Raw genomic sequence first — 24,312 nt, 5'->3', positions numbered from 1 at the left:
TGCAACAAAAAAAAATACTTGTTTCCATGTATATATCTTACAATTATATCCAAGTAGTATTCCTTTTGAAAGCTGTAATTTCTACTGGAAGTGAAACTTGATAATCTTTGGATTTACTTCTGAATTTACTACAATAATGTGATTGTATTTTGTATATTCCTGTTCAGTGTTTTAGGATTAGCTACATATATGTTCAGTTTAATGTTGATAGAAAGGAGTTAAGTGAAAGTTTGTGAGAAACACAGGTTCAATTTAACTTTTTAATCTCTGTATTTAAATGCTGTCTTAAAACTTCCATTGCATTCTGGCTTCTTAAATAAGGTGAATGCCAGAAGACAACTTGTTCATTGTCATTCTGTAAAGAGACTTAATTTCTTAGAAGTGACTACTTCCTGCAAAAAAAAAAAAAAATCAGATAATGTGCATGGATCTTTAAGAATAAAAGGTTAAACAATTAGTATAAATGGTTTTACAAGCATTTTTAAATTCAGATGAAATTTTGTCATAATTTTATCAAAGTCACATAACCTGTGGCTCTGTTTTTGTTACACATGCTGATGGTCTGTGGATAACGTTATATTTTTTCAGCATGAAACTGAACACTTCAAATCCCTAAAGCAGGCTCAAATTTATGGTTAATAAAAGAATATATTGTACTGGATGTCATCTGTTATATCACTCTGGGAACAGAAACTGGCAGTGAGTGGACAGGAAATATTTCCATTTCAAATCACTTCAGTCTATGGTCTAGGGTGAAAGTGTCTGATTTCAGGAAAATCACTGTGAATATCCATATAATAGAAATATTTAAGAAGAGTATAAACTTTTTCAAATATGGTTTTTTGCTTTATAGTATTTTATGGGCAGATACTGCTTATTAATATCACATATTTTCTTTATTTCAGTCTTGATCCCTTAACCTTTTCAAGGAATAGCAGAAATGTCTATTCAGGTACCTCTGTGTGCCAAGTAAGCAGCAATTTGATGAGTTGCTGTGCAGTGGCCAAACTGCTTCAAAGTCTCAGAGCTTTGTGTTTGTAATTGGTTGGGTTTTTAAGAGTGTGAATTCCTATGTGCTGGTTGGGTTCTTCCAGCTCAGTGCATTTCTTCAGGTTGTCTCCTCTTCAAATGTAATATAAAGTGTGAGATCCATGGACTGTAACTTTATTAATGGAAACTTCAAGCAGAGGAAATTTTGGTATGTTTTTCATGTGTTAAGTAGTACTTCAACAGTTCTATGTTTTGAAGTATTTAAAGTATTTCAATTAACTACATTTTAAATGGACATGATTGTCCAGGGGTCATGAAAAAAAAACAAACAGAAAAAAAGATGTAAATTTTTATCTTTATCATGTATTAACATCCTGAAATACTCAACCCTACATCAAGTAAATTATTCAGGTGTGTAGAATTTTTTTTCAGCTTTGCAGGAACACAAAATAGGAAACAAGCCTTAATAAGGTGAAGATTTATTACTTAATTTGGGCAGTTTGGAGCAGTTTTATTATCTGAGGTGTAGGTTAAAAAAGAATTAATTAAATCTGTACATAAAAACAAAGCACTTCTGCCTTTTCAAGATAAGAAAAGTTTAATCTAAGGATTCATTGTTAGTTACTGTGGATCTCATGGAAGGATATGAACTGAAAACTGCCTCTTGTGTGCTGTGCTTACTTCAGCAGCTCATTGCTTGATGTAGGATTCTGAAAGGATTTTTTTTTAATTTCTATGTTTTTATAATTTTAGTTAAATGGGTGAAATGACAGTTTAGGATCCCCTTCTTGCAGGTTCCTCTGACTTGTAAGGACAGTGTGGAATGAGTCTGGATCTTATTGGTGCTGCTTGTGTGGAAACCAGAGGTATTTCTTTAGTGCAGCACAGCAGGGGGATTTTTCCTGAGGCTAATTTGACTTTGTACCTTTCCTGCATCTTGTCAGAGTAGGCCATGACAGAACAGATCCATATGCCAAGCCTGCTTTTGTACCTCAGACATTTGATTTTAATGTTTGTGTAATTTTTCCCACAGTACAATTTCCTATTATTATTTATTAGTGAGTATTGAAATTTTTAATTTCAAAAAATTTGATTTGACTGAAAAATTAAATGTTCTCAAGATATAGATTTTCTTTGCCATGGGTTTGTGGGTTTGGTTTTGATGTTTGTTTGTTTTGTTTTGTTTTTCTAGTTAGATAATTAAATTTTAACCAATAATAAAAGGACAAAAAGTGTTCCAAGGTTCTAGAAAAAGATATAGAATGGAAATCTTGCAAGTGGTTAAATAGTAGTTAAGCAAATGGCACCAGTGAAGTAATTGAAAGCCCAAGCAGGTTGTGGTACAGGTTGTGTCAGTGCTTTAGCAGATATCACATTTCATGTCAAGTACTGAATTAATTAGTATGAAAAGGGCAGTTATGAACTGCCATGTACCACACAGATAGGATGTGTAACCTTTGCTTTGGCCAATTTCCAAAAGCACTTAACATAAAATACTCAGGAAAAAATGGATCTCTTGAAGTGTTCAGCTTGATCAAGTGGATTATAAAGTGGGTTATCCATAGGGTGTGATTTTCAGTAGTGGAAACTGAGTGCACTCAGACTGGAGTTTCAGTACCATTTCAAACCTTACAGCTCTCTTTCAAATCTTGTATCTAAATTCCCTTTTATAGTAGTTAAACACTGCAAGGGACTTGGTAGCACAGAATGCCCAAAGAGTTTGCCCGTACAGATATACTTAAAACACACACATTGCCCTGATTTTTTTTTTCCAACAGTAAAATTTAGCAATACTTAATGCATTTCTAATTCAAGTACCAAAGATAGACAAGTACACAGGGAAATTTGAATGTATTCTGTCTTCTCTTCATCCCTTTTTTCATTGTGAAAAGCCTCAAGAATCCTGATGGCAGAAAGGATTCAGTGTGAAGGAGTGGGTGAATCACGAGGTGAACTTTATTCAAGGTTGGCAGTTCTCAGAAACATTCTCATGGATGTTTCCTCAGAAAACTGTGTTTTGGATGGTTTTATTTTGTTGTGTTCAAATTCCTAGTGTTGATTATTTGGTGGAGCTTTTCCTGCTTGTCTGTAAGTGGGGGAGCTCCAGTTTGCCTGCAGAGACAGGCTGGTATAGTTGGAATATTTTACTGTTTCTTCCAGGTATCCTTCAGGTGAGCAAGAAGTGTTTGTGCAGCTTTGTGTGTGTTTCTGACACTTCCAAATTGAGTTTTTTTGGCTGCAGACATGATGGCTGTACTCTGTAGAGGGGAACCAGGGGTGTAAAAATTCCCTGGCAGCCAAAGCTTTAAATCTGCAGCCACCAAAAGTATCTGCCTGTGTCTCTGAAGTTCAGCCATGTACATCAGTACCCAGCAAGTGCTGGACCTTCTAATCCTCTCTGTTCAATGTATTATTGCTTAAGCTTGGAGCAGTTTTCATCTTCTCTGTGGACCTGGACTAGACAGAGGCTTTGAGAAGGAATTATTTCCTAAAAGTGCATAGTTCAGCAGTAAGAATCTCTCTTGGCAGAGATTTTGGGAGGTGGGAGTAAAAAACTGCAAAAGAACCAAAGCCTGTGTCTATGGCACAGCTGAGGGAAAGGCAGCACAGCTGAGCTTGAGTCTGCCTGCAGCTTCTCCATTAACTGAGGGCAGAGGAAAAGGGAGGAGGAGTACTTGATTTCTTCCTAGGATCTGTAGGGAAAGGTAACTGGTTTTATTAGCACAGTTGATGTACAGGAACATTCACTTCTAACCCAAAAGTATTTTTAGTCCTTGTGTTTGACACGGTGGCCCCTCCGTTTTTCTGGCTTGTTTTTTCTGCTCATCCACAGTACAAAAGTCTGGAGCAGTCATCATGCTGGTATGTCCTGAGACTGCACCAACCTGCCCCTCACTCCTGGTGAGCAAAATGTAGAGCATGGCTGTGTATGGAATAAATGTAGCACTTCTTGTGCCCCCTGATGGTGAGCTTAGTGCCCAAGGCACCTTTTCATTGCCACTTGAGTTGGTCCCTGTCACATTTCAAGTCCTGGCTTCAAGCCCAAAGCTTTTTAGGTTCTGTGGCTCACAAGGATGGGAGCTTTGGGAGGAGATGCTTGTGTTATTTTAAGGAGAGGTTTTTTTTTGCTTCGTCTCCTGTAAAACCAAGTTTCATGTGAAGTATTATAAACACTATTTGTGGAATGGTAAATGATTCTTTAAAGCTAGGACATGGGGGTTTGACCAGTAAATCATCGGTTATTCCTGGACTAGAGCCATACTGCTTATGAATTCAGTTTTAAAATCTCATGGCTCGTGGATGAGTGTGTGTTTCTAAACAATTGTGTGTTTCTAAATCCCTAAGAATAGGGGTTTATGTCCAAAATAATTGTGTTATTTCAAAGGGAGGGATTAAGATGGAAGAATCCCAAATCCTATCTACTTTAAAAGTTTTAGGAGTTCTGTGGCACTTTAATCAGTGCAGTTATTGCTAAATTACCTAGCCACCACCTCCTCCTGAGCCAAGGCCTTGGTCTATTTATATGTTGGTCCCACAAAACCAATGTACATTAATATTCTTTGCAGTTATGGTCTCTTGTGAATATGTAATACTTTCTGTACTTGTGCCTGTGTGTTTCATTCATGTAAGTAAGAACTAAAATGACCTTTCTAAGAACAGGCATTTCATATTTTCTGACAACAAACTCTCAAAGAATTTCAGTGACTTTCAAATAGTGCAGGAGAAGCACCTGGGAGGAAACATTGTCTGAATACACCTAAACAAAATAGATGTGCTATGTCAAATGTTTCACATTCCAGCCTTTATGTGATCTTCTGCTTTAAAGATTTCCTTGAAAGCAGCTGTTTTTACCATTTTCAGAAGTTACAGATTGGATAAACTCACCCTGTACTGCAAATAGAGTATTTGTAGTCTGCTTGCTCTGAAGTTGTTTGCAATGAAAATGTCCAACATTGCAGTAAATTTCAGATTAGAATTTTCTGTAGGTCAAGCAGTTATGAGTAAAGCAGTTAATCCACATTTGATGACAGTTTCCCAAGTGATTTTTTTTGTGTGTGTGTATGTGCACTTTGGCATTGTATTGAGAAATGAAGAGTGAAAAACCCACCCTGACTTAGTCATAATTGTGAATTGTGTTCTGGCTGAAGCTTAAAACTGAACCTATGAAGTCAGTGCTAGTTACTTTTGCAGATTTTCTGTTCCTTTGGATGAAACTGAAATCAAATGAAGAGCTTGTGCTAGGAGTTTCCAGATTGAAAGGCAGGAATTTGGCAGCAAAAAATTGTTAGGGAACCCTTTATGAGTTGTTTTCCAGGTGCCATTGCATTTGCTCAGCTTTAAAGGCAAAGACTTTCTTTTTGGATCTGCCTCACTTGGAAGTACTTATTTAGGAGAAGCAGCAAACCTTTATGTGCGTAAAATCTTGAAAGATACAGTTCATAACTCTAAAGTATTTTTCTTTGCTTTCTTTTTTATCTGATGTTCTGTCCTCTGAAAACTACATAATTTCTTAATGTGGTGAGCAAAAGGAATGAATGAACATACCCATATAAATGATATATATGTTAATATGAATAACATATATCCATTGATCTATCATGCTTCAGTCACTTCTTGAAACATTTTCTTGTTTGTCTTCTGTGTTTCAGCATCTTTATGAGACAAAGACTGTGCCTCTCAGCTTATGGCTCTGTGTGCACCTTAAGTGCACAGACAATAGAATGAATGAAAATAGATTGTTTAATTGTTTCATGGATGGGTTAGTTTAGAAGTGCTTGGGCATAAGCTAAAATTCAGTGCACATGTAATCATTCCACTAAGTGTGAGGAACCCTGTGGGCTTCCTGAGCTTGTGGGTAACTTCCTACAGAGGAAGACACTCTGAGCTTGTTGATTTGACAGTGTGCTGTGCAGTGTTAAACAGTAAACATCCACTGCAGGCTTCATTAATTTCTTCTCCATTATTTCAGATAAGTGTTATTCTGTTTGTTGTTTAGAGCACAACTCAGTGTTTCTCAAACTAATTTGTCTTGGGTCCTTCTAAAAGCAGCTTTGCCATTTCCAGCCCCTTTCCTTCCCAGTCATAATCACCTCTCCTGCACCTGTCTTGGCATTGCTTTTTCTCCCCCTTCCCCTTCCCAAACACCTCTTTTCTGGGAATTCTCCTGCCAGGGGTCATGTCCCACAGTTAAGAGAACACTGCTTTGGCTACAGACTTTTGGCTTTTGGCCAAATATCTTGAGACCAGCACATTTCAGTATTGTTTGTGGGAAATGGGCTGTATTTGAAAATATTTATTCTGTTAACTTCTGGAGGCTTTTTGGTTGTTTTGAGAAGGCTTTTAATTTACCAAACATTATTTGCACAAGAATGTTGGAAAAAATAAACTGTGTCAGTGCAAACAACAGAAAACTTCTTAGGCAAACTTTCAAATTGCATGAGAGAAATCAGAGCTGGTACTGTCCATTCTGTGCCATGCTTTGCTGCATTAAATTCCTGAGTTTGACTCAGAGATTTAAGATTTTCACAGTAGGTGGTGAGCAGTGCAGATTAAACTTGCTTCCCTTGTTGTTGTGCCCCTAATTGCTGCCTGTTCCTTAAAGAAACCAGTTCACATCATTTCAGGGAGCAGCTGCACAAGGCTGTGAGCATCTGGAGAGTTGGGCTGTAAGTACTTCTGGCAGTGTTTCTCCTTGCACTGGTTTCTCACTGCTCTGTCAGACAGAGCAGTGTAAGATAACCTTCCACTGCCTTTTGAAAATAGAAACTAAACCAGGCAGGAATGGGGCATAATGGAAAGGCATTTTTATTTATTTGGTTTGGTAGGTTTTCTGTTTTCTTTTGTTCAGATGGGATGTGTTGTGGCTCATGCTCTTCAGCCAGCGTGTTTCACCTCAAAAATCCCCAAAGACCCCATGAAATGAGTATCCATGAATACCTTTCAGGACCACTCCTCCCCTTGTGGGATTTAAGCCAGCAGCTGTTCAATTCAATATTTCTTCTTGATAGGAGGACATCAAGAATATCATATCTACTCAAAATGGCAGAAGTTGTTCAGAACAAAATGTAATTACAAAATGTAGGAAGTCAACCATAAAACCATCATTGGTGATTGGACTCAGTGATCTAAAAGTATTTTCCAGCCTAAATGCTCCTATTATTCTAAGATGTTCCTTCGTGCTCACAAGTGATGGTTTTCTTTCCCAGCCAATAAATTATTTACAATGAAGTAAAAGCAGTGCTTTGCCTTTGGTGTCTCAGGTGGAATTTGAGGTTCTCTGGAGACACATTCAGCTCCTCTGCAGCTGAACTTGTGTGCAGGGGCTGTGGATGAAGCAGTGAAAACACTAAATAGCCACCAACAAAGAACCAGCCAAAATCTGTGAGCTTCTTGTAAATGGTGCTGCTTACATAAGAACAAACACAAAAGATGCCAAATGAGTAAAAGAAGTTAAAACCAAACTATTTAGAGTCGAGGTTCCTCTTTAAAATATGAAATAGGCACCAAGAAATCTGTTGCATTAATTAACTTCAATTCACTTAAATTAAAACCTATTTCTGCAGTGTCACTGAGAGGTGTTTTAAAATGCTATTCTCATAATTTGTGCATGCAGTGCAGGAATATATATATATATATATAAAGAGGTAATTCTGACCAAAACTCCTGGTTGCAGTTGTCAGTCACACCAAGTTTGGAAGTAATAACAGTGCAAACCCATCCACCAGGGCTTAGAATTCATTCTGCAGTCAGTGGAGTACACACAACTTATATAGCAAACATCAACATGGATTATGTATTCTGTTATATTCTCTTGAAAGTAATTCAAAATGCAGGCATCTAAATAATACAGATAATTCATCATTTTACTGATGACTCTAGAAACAGAAAATATTTTTACTTGCTTGAAAGCATCAATAAAGCTTTGAAAAAAGAAGAGCAGATGTCAAATATAAAGCCCTTGTTTTACTGAGCAATGAGTATGATAAACATTGATCATTCATCTTGATGCTAAAGTTCAAAAACAATTGTCCCTTCAGTTTGCCTCATGGGAGTGTGAAATTAGGACCATGTGTGTGTTGATGAACAACATGTGAAAGATGAATCATGATTACTGTTTTGGTCTGCTGCACAAGGCTGTGCTTGAGGGGTAGTGATTTCCTACCTCCTCTGCCAGATTGCTGTAATTAGTGCTAGCTTCTCTCTCTGTTTCCCTGTATTTATGTTCAAGTGGCTGCCTGACAGTGCCTAGTCACACACATCAATTGGCTTTCTTGAATGAAAGAGTGTTTGCTCAACAGAAGAATGTTGGAGTGTATTTCAATGTTGTTTGTAATAAACATTAGTTATAGAACTATTCTGAAATCACCCATCCATTTCTATCACCAGTGCTATCTCTGGCAGGAATTGCTGGATAGGAAAAATAGATGTTTCTTTCAAATATGAAACACTATATGTTCTAGGTTAAAAAGAAAAGGGAAAAGTTCAATAAAATCAAACAAAGTTTTAATTTCATTCAACTGTATTTAATTTATGCCTCTGGCAGCAGATATTAGTTAAATTTAACTTCTCTTGGAGGCACAATTAGTTCCTGTGGTTACAAATTGCATTTTAGCTTTATTTCTGGATATGTAATCCTAACTTTGTTCCTCTCTGGCCCAGTAATGGGTGAAAGAGTTGTCATGAGTGCATTTCATTACTGAGCTGTTACTGTAAATGAGGGTTGGGTATTAGAAAAATCTAAACAAACAAGAATAGAGGTTAACTTCATATAATAGTCTTTGTCTTTTATTAATACTTGTGCTCTTTCATGTTGAAAGATGGATGTTTAAATGAAATGAAATGCCTGTACATGCCTTGAACATCCAACTGAGCTCTTCATTCTTCAGGAGATGATGTGGATTGCTCTCATTTAGATCTGTGCTGACTTGGGATATCTGGGGATCTTAACCTTAATTATCCAGGCTGTTTATACAGATTGAGGAACAGATCCAGCGCTGATCTCTGTGATTTGAGGTGTGTGATGGAAATTCTTCCTGGTTTGCTTGGCCAGTATAGATACAGGATTTGGATTTTAGCTTATCATGTTTTCTGTGGAGTTCTGTGCTTTGAGCTCACATAATGTGAGATTTAATGTGACTAATGCCTCCTCTGCTCCCCCAGCTTTTTGACAAATAAGGTTATTTGTAATTTAATATGTGTGCGTTTCAACTTTATCTGTTCAAAGATCAGTGGTCTAGAGTTCTTCAGAAAAGATGTTTTGACTGTTTTCTTTCCTATGTATTTCTTCTCAGTCCACATGTATAGAAGTATGTAGACCACAGGGGTTTTGTAGGAAAAGCTCCAGGACGCAAAGACTTGTTTTCTAGTAAAGCTCAGAATAAATTAAATTAAACAAATGGAAATTCAACAAATGTTCTTAGTTAATTAATGATAGAATCACAGAGTGGTTTGGGTTGGAAGGAACAGTCAAGATTATCTAATTCCAACCCTCCTCCCATGGCAGGGACAATTAGCTAAGAATTCAGAGCCCTGAGGCCATAACATTGGTATTTATAGTTTTGAAGTAGGATGCTCTAAACAAGTTCTCCTAGCTATAAGCTGCCTAAATAGCACAATTACTTTAATTCAAAACCAAGGCAATGCTTCCTGGAAGAATATATTTTTAAACTCTCAGCAGTAAGTCCTTGAGGGATTGAATACTGAACTTGAGCATGATGAAATTATCTGAGTAGCTTACATGTTTTAACTTCTAACTAAAATAATAATTATTTATTTCAATACTTTGGGGAGACCCTAATTCTCTCACTAATTGCTGCAGCCTTTTTGTACCTTTTCTACACTTGAGAGAAAATTTTTGCCACTTCTGAGTCTTGTGTACTGCATAAGTTCAGCAGAGTTTGGCTTCTGTTATGTCTGTATTTACTTCTAAGTTATCAATGCTTGTGGTATATTTCTTTATGTTTATACTGTTACATATTTTGTTATGTCACCATAATCCCAGTAGAAATGCAATTAAAGGAGAAGTGTTGTCTCTTTATTTTAACATAGCACATAAAAATCCTATCTAATGAATAAAAATACATGTGCTAATTTTCTGTGGAGTTTAGTAAATTTTATGTCTCCCAAAACTTCAGCTCTAGGATAAAAGGAAGACAAGTAGAAATTGATTTGATGGTTTATCCTCCCTTTAAAAAAAGTCAGTAGTTACTTTTTTGTGATTTTTAAAAGCAAATCATGTCTTTCTTTTGCTTTAAGTTAAATGACATTTAATAAAGATTAGAGAAGCAGAAAGTGAGTCAGACTAGAACAGGTATTAATAGAAAAGTTACAACTGAAAAGAAAGACTCAAGAAGAAAAACTTCCTGTTTCAGGAAGCTTTTTTGTATAACAGCTGGTTCAATGCCAAACTAAATCAAACTTGAACAATTAAAAGCTACCTAAGAAGAAAGTGAGATTACAAATTTAACTTGTAACAGTGCTATCAAAGTTTGAATTGCTTTCATCCTTTAGGAGGAAGTGTTTTAGTTTTCTTTAACTTGACAACTCGTACCTTGTTTTTCTTTGCACATACCTGGGTCTGACTGCGGAGAGGCACCCAGGGAGTGCTCAGGCATGATCCTGACAACATCTAATTCCTGCTGCAAACCTGCAAACTGATGAATTTTGCTGTTTGCATTGTAGCAGTGAACACAGATACAATTCTGTGTAAATGGGTGGTATTTTTTTTAAGCTAATGGTAAATATGATGTATTTTGCCTTTCAGGGAATGATATTGTATCATAAAATCAACATTCCAGTTTTCAGCTTGGTGTCTTGTGAGGGTGATGCTACATTTTGTGTTTCAAAACAATTTCAGTGCTTTCTGAAGGGGAAGGTGTTGCATGTCTGAGGCCAGAGTTCTTTTCTCTAAGTAGAGAAGAGGCAGCAGACTCATCAGCCTGGGTTTCTCCCTGGCAGTTCTCTGGTTGCTCTTCAGTTTGCAGTATCTGCTTTAACAGGATTTGATAAAAGAAAAGAGTGTCTGAGGTAGCATGATGAGTTTCTGCAGTGTCACTCTCTTGGAACTTCTGATGCTCTTTTTCATGGCTGTGAGTGGAAAACAGCTCTTTGGCTGATGTTCTCCTCTCTTCTCTTGCACCCTGTTTCCCCTGGAGAACCCAATTTGGTTTGTCATTAAACCTCGATTTAAGGTATGGGTTTTGTACATGCACAGTTCACCTGGATGGTGGAAGTTGAGAATATCACATAATTTTCTCCCAAAAATTAGCTTCTATGATTCCCATATACTGGCAGATCATACAACTTCAGCCACAGTTTCATGTCTTCATGCAAATACTACATTCAGACTTTCCATATCTTTGTTTTTCCTCTGCAGGGACTGTCATCAGTCACAAAGAACAATGGACTGCTCAACATCACCTTTAAATATGACAGTAAGTTGAAAATCTGCACTATATTCACAGAAATCAAGGCCTCCATCAGAGTTGTCAATATATAGCAACATGTCTCTTAAAATGGCTCTAAGAATGGCATATGCAAAATAATGTCAAAATATTGACATAATTTTAAAATCTAGAAAATCTGTGTCTGCTGGGTCTGGTAGATGTTCTCCTTCTGTGTCTCTCTGATAATGAAACTATCTAAGAATCTGTAGTAGTTTCTCTTTCAGGCTGGCCTACATAATTTGCCCAGTATTTGACTGAAACATTATAGGAAATTATTTTATTCTGTGAAAACTATAGTCACTGAAAGATTCAGTACACACAAGAACATAGGAAAGGATTATTTTGAGCTTTCTGCAGGTTTTCTCTGATGGGTAATTTTGGGTGAAAATGGCATAATGTGTGTCTCAAGCTAGAAAATGTGTTAGTTTGTATTTGTATACAGGTAATATATTAAAAAATGTCTTTTCAAGGATTAATATTGAATGTGAATATTGAATAGCTTCTTTTCATTTGGTTGCATCAGTGAGAACCTTTCATTAGCTACGGGCCCAGGCCAGTGGAACACTGCTGTCTGCATTTGCAGTGCAGAGAGGGGGTTCAGAACTGCAGCAGCTCTGCTGGGCTTTGCAGCTAAACTGAGATAAAGTCATCTCTGCCGAGTAACAGTGCTAAACAGGTTGGGCACTAATACTTCAGACCTCCTCAAACATCTGCTAAATGGCTGTATCTTATTGTTGGAGGTTATTTTAGATGTTTTATCATGTTTGCTGTCTAGTTGTCAAAGCAGGACTGCTAACTACATTAAGAATTTATCCTTATGTGGGCAGCTAGTGGCCATCATGTATAAACTCAGTGTACAGTCAAGACAAGGTGCTGATTTACATTAAAACAGTGTTTGTTTTAATGTCAGTGCAAGTCATAGGTGTTTTTTTCTGCCTACCCAAAGAAGTTACCTCAGATGCAGAATGTAGGCAAAGTTTCATCATAGAGAGCGTGCATCAGGAAACCTAACAATATTGATGTGTTTCATTGTTGATCAACCTTTTGCTCTTCTATTTTTATGTTAATTTCTGAATGTGCAATCCTTCACTGTGAATTTTTTAATCTAATTTGATCTTAATACTTAAAATTAGCAAAATTTCAGTGTGTCAGATTGTACAAGATGTAGGTGGTCACTACAGAAAAAGTTTCGTTGTATTGTTTTTTAAATCTGCATAACAAAAACTAGGATATGGTACCAGTCAGAACAGGGATCCCCACATGTAGTTAACACAATGAGTCTGTTTAAATCCCAGTATGTGTCATGTTTCTTCCATTAATTCTGGCACTAGAAACTGTGTTTAACCAATGAGAAGTATTAATTCACAATTCTGCTGGCACTGTGTGCTTCCTGGACAAAGGAGTTATTTGAGTTCTGCAGGACTAGGAAAAGAGTTTGCTGATATGCAGACTAAAGAGCTCACGTAGTAAGGAAATATGTGTTTACCTTTAATAAGCCAGCACAAAAGAAAATTTGGCTTGCTGGCTGTGGTTTAAAGGCTCTTATTTTGCCACTGAGCAACTCTAGGAAAATGTGTTTTATGATGCTAAATTAGTTGGATTATTTATTCATGTGAAAAAGAAATGTCTGTATTTTTAGTATGTCACTTGTATTCAAGTAAAAGAAGTGCTTTCCTAAAAAGTATGATTTTTTCCATGCTGTTTTCTTCGTAAAACTGTTGTTCTTTATAACTGTGAATCAGTAACTTGCAGTAAAACTTCAGGCATTTGTGCTAGATCCCATTTTGGCAAATTGTCATTTGGCCATAAAATTCTGGTAACCAGGATCCAAAATCTTGGGCTTGCTATTAATTAGATCCAGACCTAGCAAAAACCAGTTACTTCAGACTTTCCATTGAAAGAGATCCTCTATTCTCCTAGGAGGAAGTTCATGCTGTCCCTGAGTTCCCTCATAGCAACTGAGCTCTACAAACAGTGGAGTCAGAACCAAGCACCAGCTTTTGTAAAGGGCAGTGTTGTAGTGTTCTATTCTTATGTCTGTGACAATTATAGAAAAGACCCCTTGCCATGGTTATTCATAGTAAAAAGCCATTTTCTAAATCTCCTTTACAGTTAATAATTTTTCTTTCCTTGCCTTTAAGATCACACCTCTGAATTAAATTCAAATTTCCTGTACTGGCATATCATAGCACTTGATTTTTCATGTTTCCTTTCTACAAGCTCTCTATAGATGAATATATAGCATATAAATTTTCTCGTTTTTTTTTTTTTTAATTAATCATCAGTCAGTAACACACAATCTACTGATCCATTTTTTCTGGATTTTGTTAGTTTCAGTAGTTCAGAAACAGAATGTTTGTTTTTGCACACCTGTCTTCATGTATTCTGTGCTCCAGAACTAGTGAATTCCCTGCCTGCTACTTCTCTTCCTGCCACAAAATATGAGCCTAAATATTGTAAAGCTTTAAAAGTAATAAAATTTGGGGTTGTTTTCTTCTTTTAAAAAGAACAAGTTCAACAACAAACTCAGGAATCTTTTGTTTATATTTTGTTTTCTTGATTAAAGCGAAAGCTGTGGCACTGTAATTTTAGGGAATAAACTGTATTTTGTGAGGATAGCAAGACAAAACCAGTCCTGAGTGAAGCCAGTGGCAGTTAAGTGGTCTGTAGGGCTGTGGCTGCAGAATGGAAGGCAGAGAGGAGATGGATTTAGGCAGCAGGTTCTTTGTGGTCAGGATCAAGCAGGATCGTGGTTAAAAGCACTTCTTGAACAGTTCTCAAGTTCTCATGGTTTATTGTTCTCAGATGTGCCTGATCATTGACCAACATGCTCTTGCTTTGAGCACTGTACACGAACAAAATTAATGTCAGTCTTCATAGTATTTTCAACTGCTATAAGTAAAAGTTGTTCTCTTTTGGGAGTCCCAGTACACGTGATGGGTGACAGGTTACACTGGTGGTATAAACTGCTAACATCCTTGGGAGTCCTGTGACACAGTGCAGGTGGTTGTGCTCAGTGATTTGTGAGGTTTTGAGGGGTTTTGGGTCTTGAGACAAAAACTTCATCTAGATTTGCAGTGTAGTCCGTATAGAAAATAATTCACTGGTACTTCTACTTTGCTCAGTCTTGAACACATGTTAGGGAATTTGTCAGCTAGAATGTTTTTCTTCAAGTGTTTATTTGTCCATGTTTTTAGACTGCACTCCGTATCTGAGTTCAGTGGGAAGACACATGATTGGAGATGTGCAGAACATCACTATCAGTCAGTTTGCATGCCAGGAACAGGTGGCTGTGGTGATCCTTTGGACAGCAAATGCCATTGGTAAGTTCTGGAGGGAAGTGGACTCATGGATTTGGTAATAACTTCATGCTCATAGGTATTAAATCAAATAATTAAATTATGCTTGGACTCAATGATGCACACTGCCTAAAAAGAAAGGATTTCTTAACACCTTTGCAAAGATCCTTTTTTTTTCTTAAAACTAGGATGTTCTCTGCAGTCATACACTGCTTTTTACTATCCCAGCTTAGTGAATTCCTGCTCTTCAGAGCTGTGAAACTGTCCCTGGTTTCATTTTCTGCCCGAAGGCTTTGGTGCCTTTCAGTGGCATTGATTGAGTTCAGTTCCTGATACACTTAAAGGTTCTTTAAGATGCAGATTGTCTTACAGGTGGAAAACATTTTCTAATTACAGCTATACAGAGTTCAATGTGTTTCCTTGCCAGGTTTGGTGATTTAGAGTATTCCTCAAATACTTCAATGTCACTGGAAGTATCTTGTTCCCCATTAGAGCAGTAGTGTCCAAAACTGAGGATGTGCAGAAATCCATTTCCACTGAGAAACTTATTTATGGGCTTTAAAAGAATATGTGAAAATTCCACTGAATTCTGCAGAACTGTGCAGTTGAAGGCATTTGGTAATCCTCAGCTGCAGACTGGATAATCAAACATCCATGGGAAACAAAGCCTGGGTTTTTCCTTGTGATCACCAGAGGTAAATCCTTTGGAGAGCTTGAGGACAGAACCGCAGTTCAGGAATCTTGGGTAACCTGGGAACTGGGCACTTTGAGGGTCTTTGTGTAAGGACAAACAGTGCTTTTGTTCCATGAATGCTAAGAACACATTTGGCAACACTTTATCTTCTACAAAATTGTGACACATTAATCAAAACACACAAACCTGTGAAAACCAGTGAACCAGAGGAGGTGGTGGAAAATGATACATTTGGAGTTTTATTTTTTGGGTTGACAAGCACAGCATAAACTGAGTCAATTTTGATTTATGTAGCATTTAGCTTACAAAAGCTGTGACTGTGTCATTGATAAATATGTGTAATGCTGTTGAAGAGATGCAATTAGCTGGAGTAGTGAGAGTTAAAGAGCTGTGTGGTGCCTTTGATAATACCTGAGCCACAAAACTGTCACAGGGTAACACCGGCATTTTCCTGGGATATTCACATCAGTGTGACTCAGTTTAGTCATATCATGAAGTAATTCTGTGATGAGAACATTGTAAAGACACTGTGCTAAGTTGCAGTAGAGTAACTTGAACAAAATGGGTGTAGTTCTGGCAGCAGTTAGGAATAACTGGAAGTATACATGCACTGGAATAAATTCCATTCCATTTAAGTCAAGTTTTCTGTTAGCCCTTACTGTACTAGAACTAAAGAAGTTGTAACAATTGTTACCATTTTAATCTGGTAGTCTCAGACATGATAGTAAAATTTATAAAGGACTATTTCTATAATTTACCAAAATGTTATATTTGATTGTTAAAATGGAAATGTGAAGTTACTATGGAGTATTTCTGAACGTGAAGAAGGGAACTGATAACTTACATTGCAGTGGTAATTTGGAAGCCCCTGATGAGACATGGGCCCCTCTGTTCCAAGCATTACACAAGTATGCAGTGATTGTAACCTTGGCCAAAGACTGAACTCTAGACAGGCAAGATGGAATATGCAGAACTGACATACAGCAACAGCTATTAAATACAAACATATTTCATATGACTGATAAGTTTTATTCTTAAATGAAATATATTGAAATTGCATTAAATACCACATTATGCATTTTGAAATATTAACCTTCTGTTTAAATGCCCTGCTGTTTGTAGGGATTGAATACCTGAAAGGATTTCGAGTAATACTTGAGGAGTTAAAATCAGAGGGAAGACAATGCCAGCAGATGGTTTTAAAAGATCCAAAGCAGCTCAGCCCCAGTTTTAAACGAACAGTAAGTGCTTTGTTTCAAGACAAGTTTGTGGTGTGTGACTGTGAGTAGTCTTGAAGGTGTTTGTCATCCTAGAATGGTTTGGGTCATTAAATGTCATCCAGTTCCACCCCCCTGCCATGGGCAGGGACACCTCCCACTATCCCAGGGTGCTCCAAGCTCCATCCAGCCTGGCCTGGAACACTTGGAGGGATGGGGCATTCACAGCTTCTCTGGGCAACCTGTGCCAGGGCCCCACTTCCTTCACACTGGAGAATTTCTTCCCAATATCTAATCTAACCCTTGCTTCTTTCAGTTTGATGCCATTCCCTCTTGTCCTATTGCTCCATGCCCTTGTAAAAGAGTCCCAAAAGTATTATTGGTGAAGTTAATGATATTGGTTGCTTTAGAGACAGATCTTGTTCCTTTTGATAGAAACTTTCCTGAAGCTGGGAACTGTCATTTTGGTGACTGGAGTACAAATGCACATCTGTAATAGTCTACATCCAGCTATGGATTGAGGTTCCTCATGTCAGTTTGGAATAGAGGGGTAGAGAAAGGATTCTTAATGTATTAATTTCAGCCTTTGATTGCAAAATTGTGGGCTGGTTTTGAAGAATACTTTCAGCTATGATCATTGATTTGAAAATATGTGTAATCATGTCTTTTTTGTAGGGAATGGAGTCCCAGCCCTTTGTAAACTTGAAGTTTGAAACAGATTACTTTGTAAAGATTGTTCCTTTTCCTTCCATTAAAAATGAAAGTAATTATCACCCATTTTTCTTCAGAACTAGATGTAAGTATTGCACATAATATGTTGTTGCATGTACTGTAGTGTTGCATTTTGTATAGTGTTGCCTATCATCTCTTCAGTGGGCCTCTCCTCCCCTCAACATTTTGGTTTTCCCAACATTTTGGTTTTTTTGTAGTGGGTGATGATGTTGGGTGAGTCTGGGTTAAGTAGTTACTGACGCTGTTGTGGAAGGAAGATCTGGGTGTTAAGCAGAAAGAATTTGCGTGCCGTAGATAAATGTGTGATGTGTGATCATAAGTGTTAGGCAGCAACCAGAAGAGAAGTGTCAGGTAGGCCTGAGATTATCTCAGGTTTGCCTGGAGCAGGACTGTTCCTGTGGTTCTCAGGTAACTCTTGAAGATGGTTTGCTCCTCTCTGGACATTGTGAAGAAGGGCAGGTTGTTTTTTGCCTTTGAGATTACAATTTAAAAACAGCTATCTACAGACAGATGTAAGGGAGGACATCTAAAATTAGATAGCAGCAGATCAAGTTGGATTTCTTGCAATTGCTTAGCAATTCTCATTGGAGGTGTAGAGAAGAAATTTGAGTAAGCTCCTCAGTTCTCACAGAGTATGGTGAGAAACTCCAAGTACCCTTTGGGGTGAACTGTTGATATTTGTCCTGCTAAGGGTTTTTTCCCCTGTAAAACTTGCTTAAGGTATTTTCCAGTCTGTCTGTTAACGCTGTACAGTAGTAGTAGTGCTCAGCATACTTACTTATTCTGAGTAAATACATTTAAGACTAGTTTTAACTTCCTCTCCTGATGTGCTGTGCCTGGTGTTATCCCTTTTTTCTGGCTAAGAAATGTGATACTCACATTAATAGATCTCTGTTTCTCATATAAAGATGAGAAGGGACTTGAAATCATAACAAAGGAGTTAAGTTTGCAAAATGCATTTAGTCCAGGCACTTTTACTCTGGGAAAGAAGTGAGAGTTCTCAAAATGAGCTCCCTACTTTGGCCCTTGTTCCTTTACTGTTTAAATAGCATAGCAGTTTGATACTGTATAATTAATATTTTTTCTCTATATTTGTAGCATGTGAATTGTTGCTACAGCCAGAAAACCTTGTCTGCAAACCTTGTAAGTAAAATGTAATATCTCTATATATTAATCTTTTAAAAAGTTTCTGTACTTGAAGAGTCATTTTGCAATTCATGAATGTCTCCTCTGACAGACTGGAAGCCAAGGAATGTGAATGTTACCCAGCAAGGTTTTAACATGCAAGTGTCCTTTGATCATGCCCCTCACAACTTTGGGTTTAGGTACTACTTTCTTCACTACAAACTGAAGCATGAAGGACTGTTTAAGCAAAAGACCTGCAGACAGGTACGTGGCTGAGTTTTGCAGCTCTTAAAAACACAGCACCCATTAACATGAGGTGTTGTAAGGTCTTACAGAAACTTTAAAAACTGTCTATAAAATAGTGTCAGTTTTAAAATTGTAAAACTATTTGGAACTAGTTATGTAAATAACAGTTGGGCTGTGACAGCACTCATCAGTCACAGCCAGGCTTGGGGACTCCGTTGGGCTTGGATAGCACAAGTCAGTTCTGCAAGCAGACATTGTATCAGTGAATGGGCAGACTGAGTTCTGCTGGTCTAAGGTGTGTTAATACAGGAGTGCATTGCCTATTTCTAAATCAATGTGAATTCTTTATTAGGTTTTCAAAGTATGTGAATTGCTTGCAAAATATTCTTTCTTTATGTAGGAGCAGAACACAGACACTACAAGTTGTGTGCTTCAGAATGTGTCTCCAGGGGATTATATCATTGAGGTAACATTTCTAAACAATCTTCTGTACAACACCTAAGTGAAAATGTTAATGGGAAAATGGAGTAAAATTAAAATATTTCAAATCACACTGGTAGAATTGAACTCCAGGTATCCCTACTGAAGTAACTTGGGCACATAAATTTTCTAGAATGATCCCTTTTTAGGGCTTACCTAGAAACAGAGGCCAGACAAAGTTAGAAGAATAAAAGCGGAGATATATAATGAAGGGCCTTCTGGTATATAAAGGGCAGATGAAGCCTCCCCAGGGGGCTACACCCAAAATGGATGATGATCAGGAGTTATTCACACAGATATAAGTTTGGTCCATTTACATATCAGGAGTTAATCCTCCAATTACAGCTTCAGCTAATGAAGTCAAATTCCCCCAGTTTGTTCTCCCCCAATTCACTTTTGTTTATACTTTTCAGGGCCTGAGGCTGTAGGGTGTCCTTGGATCACAGGCCCAGAGGGATTGTTTGTCTCACCACAACATGAGGACAGTTAACTAGCACTTGATATGGAGTTTAGAGTTGTGCACTAATGTGGTACAGGATGAATACATAAAAATACAAAGACTAGAATCTCAAGGCATCAGAATGTTCTTGACCTTTCCATAGCTTTGCTTCCATGAGTGCACACTTTGTGCCTTAATCTGAAGTTGTGGGCCTGCATAATTCCTGGACTTTAATTTTTATTTTTTTAATTGGAATTCTCTTTCTTGGTCAATTTTTATTATACTAGTTTGTGCTGCCCTTTAGTTTTAACTTTTGAACAGTACCTTTCTTCACATTTGGTCATAAAAGCTGTTACAGTTATTTTCATATTGAAAAAAAAAAATTAATCTTTTACTTTTTCAAGCTGGTTGATGACACTAATACAACAAGGAAAACAATGCACTATGCACTAAAACCAGGTATGAATTCTGTTTTTTAAACAATATACTTATACTTACTGTACTAATTTAGATTCAGTTTTAATTATGTTGGAAATAAATCTCTATTTGACCTTTATCTGTTTGCCATAATCTAGACTATTGAGATAATTGTGCTGTGCTTTTTTGATCTAATGAAAAAGAAATAGAGACGCACACTTGAGCATACACATGTGCATCTCTGTGCATTTCTATTTAGTGGAGTTTAGATCAATCCACTATGAGAAATCTTTGTGGAAAGGTGGCTTTTGTTGTATATGTGGATGAGAGGAATGATAACCTTAATTGCATACAACAGAGAGTGCAATAGTGTGGAAATACTGCAGTGAAACTGTGGGAGCAGCCTGATCGCATCACCTGTGTCTTTCAGCCCTGGTACCAAACCCAGCAGTCTGGAGAACTGTCAGGTGAATGCTTCACATGCCTCTGGGTCAGACCTGGTCTTGAGAAGCTAAATAGGGATTTCAGAGTGCAACTGCACCTCAAAACAGCCACAGATGGAGGCAGTGGATAAAATGCACTGAATCCTAATGCACATTTCTCAGGGTGAGCTCTGCAGGAAGGCAGTTCTTTCTAAGGGGCAGGTTCAGCACCCTGGAACAAAACATGTCAGGTCCAAATGACTACTGCATAACTCATCCAAACTATTTGTCATGGGACTGTTCTCCTGGGGCTGGTGTGAGTTGCAGCTCTTGTTACTTACGAGAGTCACTGATGCTGTGGCAGTGGGGCAACCACCATAAAACCTAATTTGAAATGGAGAACATGATATTTGAGCATACTTGATATCTTGTATCTTGGACAATTACCTGATAATAGAGTACTGCAGCAGTTTTGCATTCCCAGTGTGAGGATTTGTTTTGATAATTGTAATGCAGCTGATTTGCATGTGGCTAATTGTGCTTTCTTTGGCAGTGCACTCTCCCTGGGCTGGCCCCATCAGAGCCATTGCCATCACAGTGCCTTTGGTTGTCATCTCTGCCTTTGCCACGCTCTTCACCGTGATGTGCCGCAAGAAACAGCAAGGTGGGAGCGTGCACTCAGTGCAGTGCCACTGACAGATGTGCTTTCGCAACCAAAACAGTCCTCATTGATAGGCTGACTCCAGAAATACCTTTATCTGAAAAGCTTGCTTTTCTGTTTCTCTGTTCTTCCTTCCCTCAGCTTTATGCGTGCTGAAACTTACAGCAAATTCTTAATCATGCTTGATGGTAATTGGTTGCCTAGACAGTATTGTATCACAGACCAAGACTTCACTGTAGAAAGGAGACAACAAAAGCAATACTGGAAAATATTTTTTATTTCATGTGTCTTTTTCTTTGAGAAAGTACCACGTGACCATGTAGATTACAAACAGATTTGTAAATGGGTATGTTTTAAACATTCCCTTACTTTACTCATAAATACCTAATTCATCTTTATTTTGAATCAGAAGGAAAGTAAAGCCATGTGATGCCAATACAATTCACAGTGCTGTCTGGAATACTATATACAGCTGCTATTCCAGATTTGCTCACTTTCCTGGAAGTTGCCTTTACCTTTCATTTTAAGCTATCTTCCTAAATTTACTGTAAGCCCTGCTTGCAGATGTTTTTAGATTCCGTTCCTCCTTGCTGACTTCTCCTCTGTATCCAGGAGCTGGCAAGCAACACTTGATACATTTAAATGTTAAAAATACCTTGGCTTTTTATACTGAATTTAAAGAATCATGTGGTTTCATGAATAATGGAAAAAGAGATTAGTTCTCCAAACCTCACATATCTATATTATCCACCTGAATTTTGGCACTGAGATATACTACAAGTGCTATATGCCAGCTGGGTTAAATCCTTTTACCTCCTGGTCTTCTGTATATATCCTTTTTGCTCACAGCTAGCACAGTTCCAACAAAAAACCCAGACAAATCTCTGAGGATTTGTTCCAGAATAGTTATTCCTGATGAATTGTTCTGAATTGAATCCCTGGATGGATATTTGTATTTTGAAATACTCATACTTTATTCCAAATTAGCTTAATCAGCTGTAGAACTAGATTGAATTAGTCTGGCGTAAGGCCAGACTTTTATGCTCCAGCATAAAAGGATCTATGCAAGGAAATAAACACTAATAGCTATTTTGGTTTAAATTAATCATATCTTAATTCAAATTAATGTCCAAACATGGGTGTGTGTATATATACTAGAGAAATCTTGTAGGATATCCTGAAAGGGTCTGTGGACCTGGAGTTTAATTTTCTTACCTTCCTTATGTTGTGGTTTGGGTTTTTTTAACAAGAGACTTTGTTAGACAGGGAACTCTTGAAGATGATACATCTTTTAGGCTTATAGTGTTTGAACAGAGATGTGAAGACTGTTGAGATCGAAAGGTGAAACAACTTCATTCTATTTATAAAATAAACCTTCCTTGTGTTTTCTGAGTTGGGCAGAAATAACTGCACATTTGACTTTGAAAGTGTATTCCACATGCAGCAACTCTTAAGCTGGATAAATAGAGTGTGTACAACTTTTATCTTTCAGGATGGAAAGGAGAGGAAAATATTTAGGAAAAAAAACCAAACATTACTGCATGCATTAGTAAAAAGCCTACAAAAGTAATAAAAGCCCAAAACAAAACTTTCTTTTCTCTTGCACTTTAGAAAATATATATTCCCATCTAGATGAGGAGAGCTCAGAATCTTCAGCATATGCTGCAGGTCTCCATGTGGAAAGACTTCGACCCCGGCCAAAAGTGTTCATCTGCTATTCCAGCAAAGACTGCCAGAAACACATTAATGTCATCCAGTGCTTTGCTTATTTTCTTCAGGACTTCTGTGGCTGTGAGGTAAACTCAGCATTTCATATGTAAACAACTTTTCCTTAATTGAAACAGCACTCCCGAAATTCTGTGCTTGAAAAGTTGGTATTTCAGTCACTCCTTTCCAAAGAGATAACTTTTGTTATTTTTCTAAATCTAGGCTGTATGAATTTTCTTTACTGGGGGAAATTAACAGATCTTATCCAGTGTAAAGAAACCAAAACAACCCAAACCAAGAGAATAGTAAAAGATCGTGATTTCAGGACTTTCATTCAGCCATGTTTAGCTTGCTTTGAATTAAGTGCTTTTTCTGTTCAGTAGGCCTTACATCTTTAGAGTCAGCAGCCACAAAGAGGTATTGTTGTCTACCTGATACACTTTGGTGTTCCTAAAGTGTAATTTAAAAGAAGTTGAATCTATCAAGACTTCTGCTCATAGAGCAAAAACTGCATTATTATCATTACTTGTTGACAGCATGTACTTACTAATTGATTTTTATTTTTTATTTCCCATCTGTTACATTAATACTGTAAAATCAGCAGCTCTTTTTTTTTTTTTCGTTTTTGTTTGAATGGTATGAGAGAGACATTTGAATTGCTACTTTGAATGAGCAGGCCTAGAATCTCATACTGCTGTCTGAAATGGAATCAATATGTGACCCGTTTTTCACTTTCCAGCTGGAAAAGGCAGGACAGTTGCTGATCTCTTTGTGCCTCATTTTTTCCCCCACCCCTGGGATGTGACTGGCCTGAACTGGAGCTGGGTTTCATTACAGCAGCTCTGCTCTCTGGTGACCAAACACAGAAACACAGCCGAGGCCTCGTGCTTGGCGGGGATGGTCACAGCTTTTTCATCTGCTTAAAATAGTTCAGGATAAACTATTTTGTAACTAACTTACTTGAAACTCCTTTTAGAGACGTACTTCAGCCCTACTACACTGCCCCTCTTTGGAATAGTGTTGAGATGAGCTCTTAGTGCTCTAACCATGGAATATATGGTCTTGGACAGCATACAAAATTGATATAACAAAATAGTGATAGCACCTATGTACAGAAATAATACATGTTGTTATTAAAGCTGTGGAGTTTAATATAAAAAGTGATGCTTAACGCATAACAGAAGAGTTGCACAAGTATTTTTCATATGGAATTGGAATGTTTTCTCAAAGGATAAAACCAGTGACATTTAATAGCCATTTAAAATAATAGCTTGTCCATAATAAAAATCCTTTCTCACAAATAGCAGGCCACACAGGATTTTGAAGAACAGAAACAAAACTAGACACAAAACTACCTACATCTCCCAGGCAGCAGTAAAATGACCTCTCCTCCCCAGGCTAGAGCTGTCTGTTTGGAAGGAGCTGACAATGATCTTCA

The 24,312-nt window shown here is 37.5% G+C and overlaps 1 protein-coding gene across 2 annotated transcripts in view; it reads left to right on the top strand.

Annotated features, from left to right (window-relative positions):
* The window catches only part of IL17RD (interleukin 17 receptor D), a 56,150-nt gene that overhangs the window by 27,090 nt on the left and 4,748 nt on the right, over positions 1-24,312 (top strand). For both annotated transcript variants that reach the window (XM_030956588.1, XM_030956586.1), the window contains exons 2-11: positions 11,366-11,423; positions 14,633-14,758; positions 16,551-16,669; positions 17,321-17,441; positions 18,476-18,520; positions 18,615-18,766; positions 19,149-19,214; positions 20,072-20,126; positions 21,060-21,170; positions 22,779-22,963. In XM_030956588.1, coding sequence (XP_030812448.1) covers positions 14,668-14,758; positions 16,551-16,669; positions 17,321-17,441; positions 18,476-18,520; positions 18,615-18,766; positions 19,149-19,214; positions 20,072-20,126; positions 21,060-21,170; positions 22,779-22,963 — 945 coding nt within the window. In that variant the 5' untranslated portion in view covers positions 11,366-11,423; positions 14,633-14,667. The remainder of the gene's footprint in view (positions 1-11,365; positions 11,424-14,632; positions 14,759-16,550; positions 16,670-17,320; positions 17,442-18,475; positions 18,521-18,614; positions 18,767-19,148; positions 19,215-20,071; positions 20,127-21,059; positions 21,171-22,778; positions 22,964-24,312) is intronic.

The sequence above is a fragment of the Camarhynchus parvulus genome, chromosome 12 (genome assembly GCF_901933205.1).
Source record: "Camarhynchus parvulus chromosome 12, STF_HiC, whole genome shotgun sequence".
Taxonomy (NCBI): domain Eukaryota; kingdom Metazoa; phylum Chordata; class Aves; order Passeriformes; family Thraupidae; genus Camarhynchus; species Camarhynchus parvulus.
Note: the sequence above shows the minus strand (reverse complement) of the source record. Positions and strands in the feature narration are given on the sequence as shown.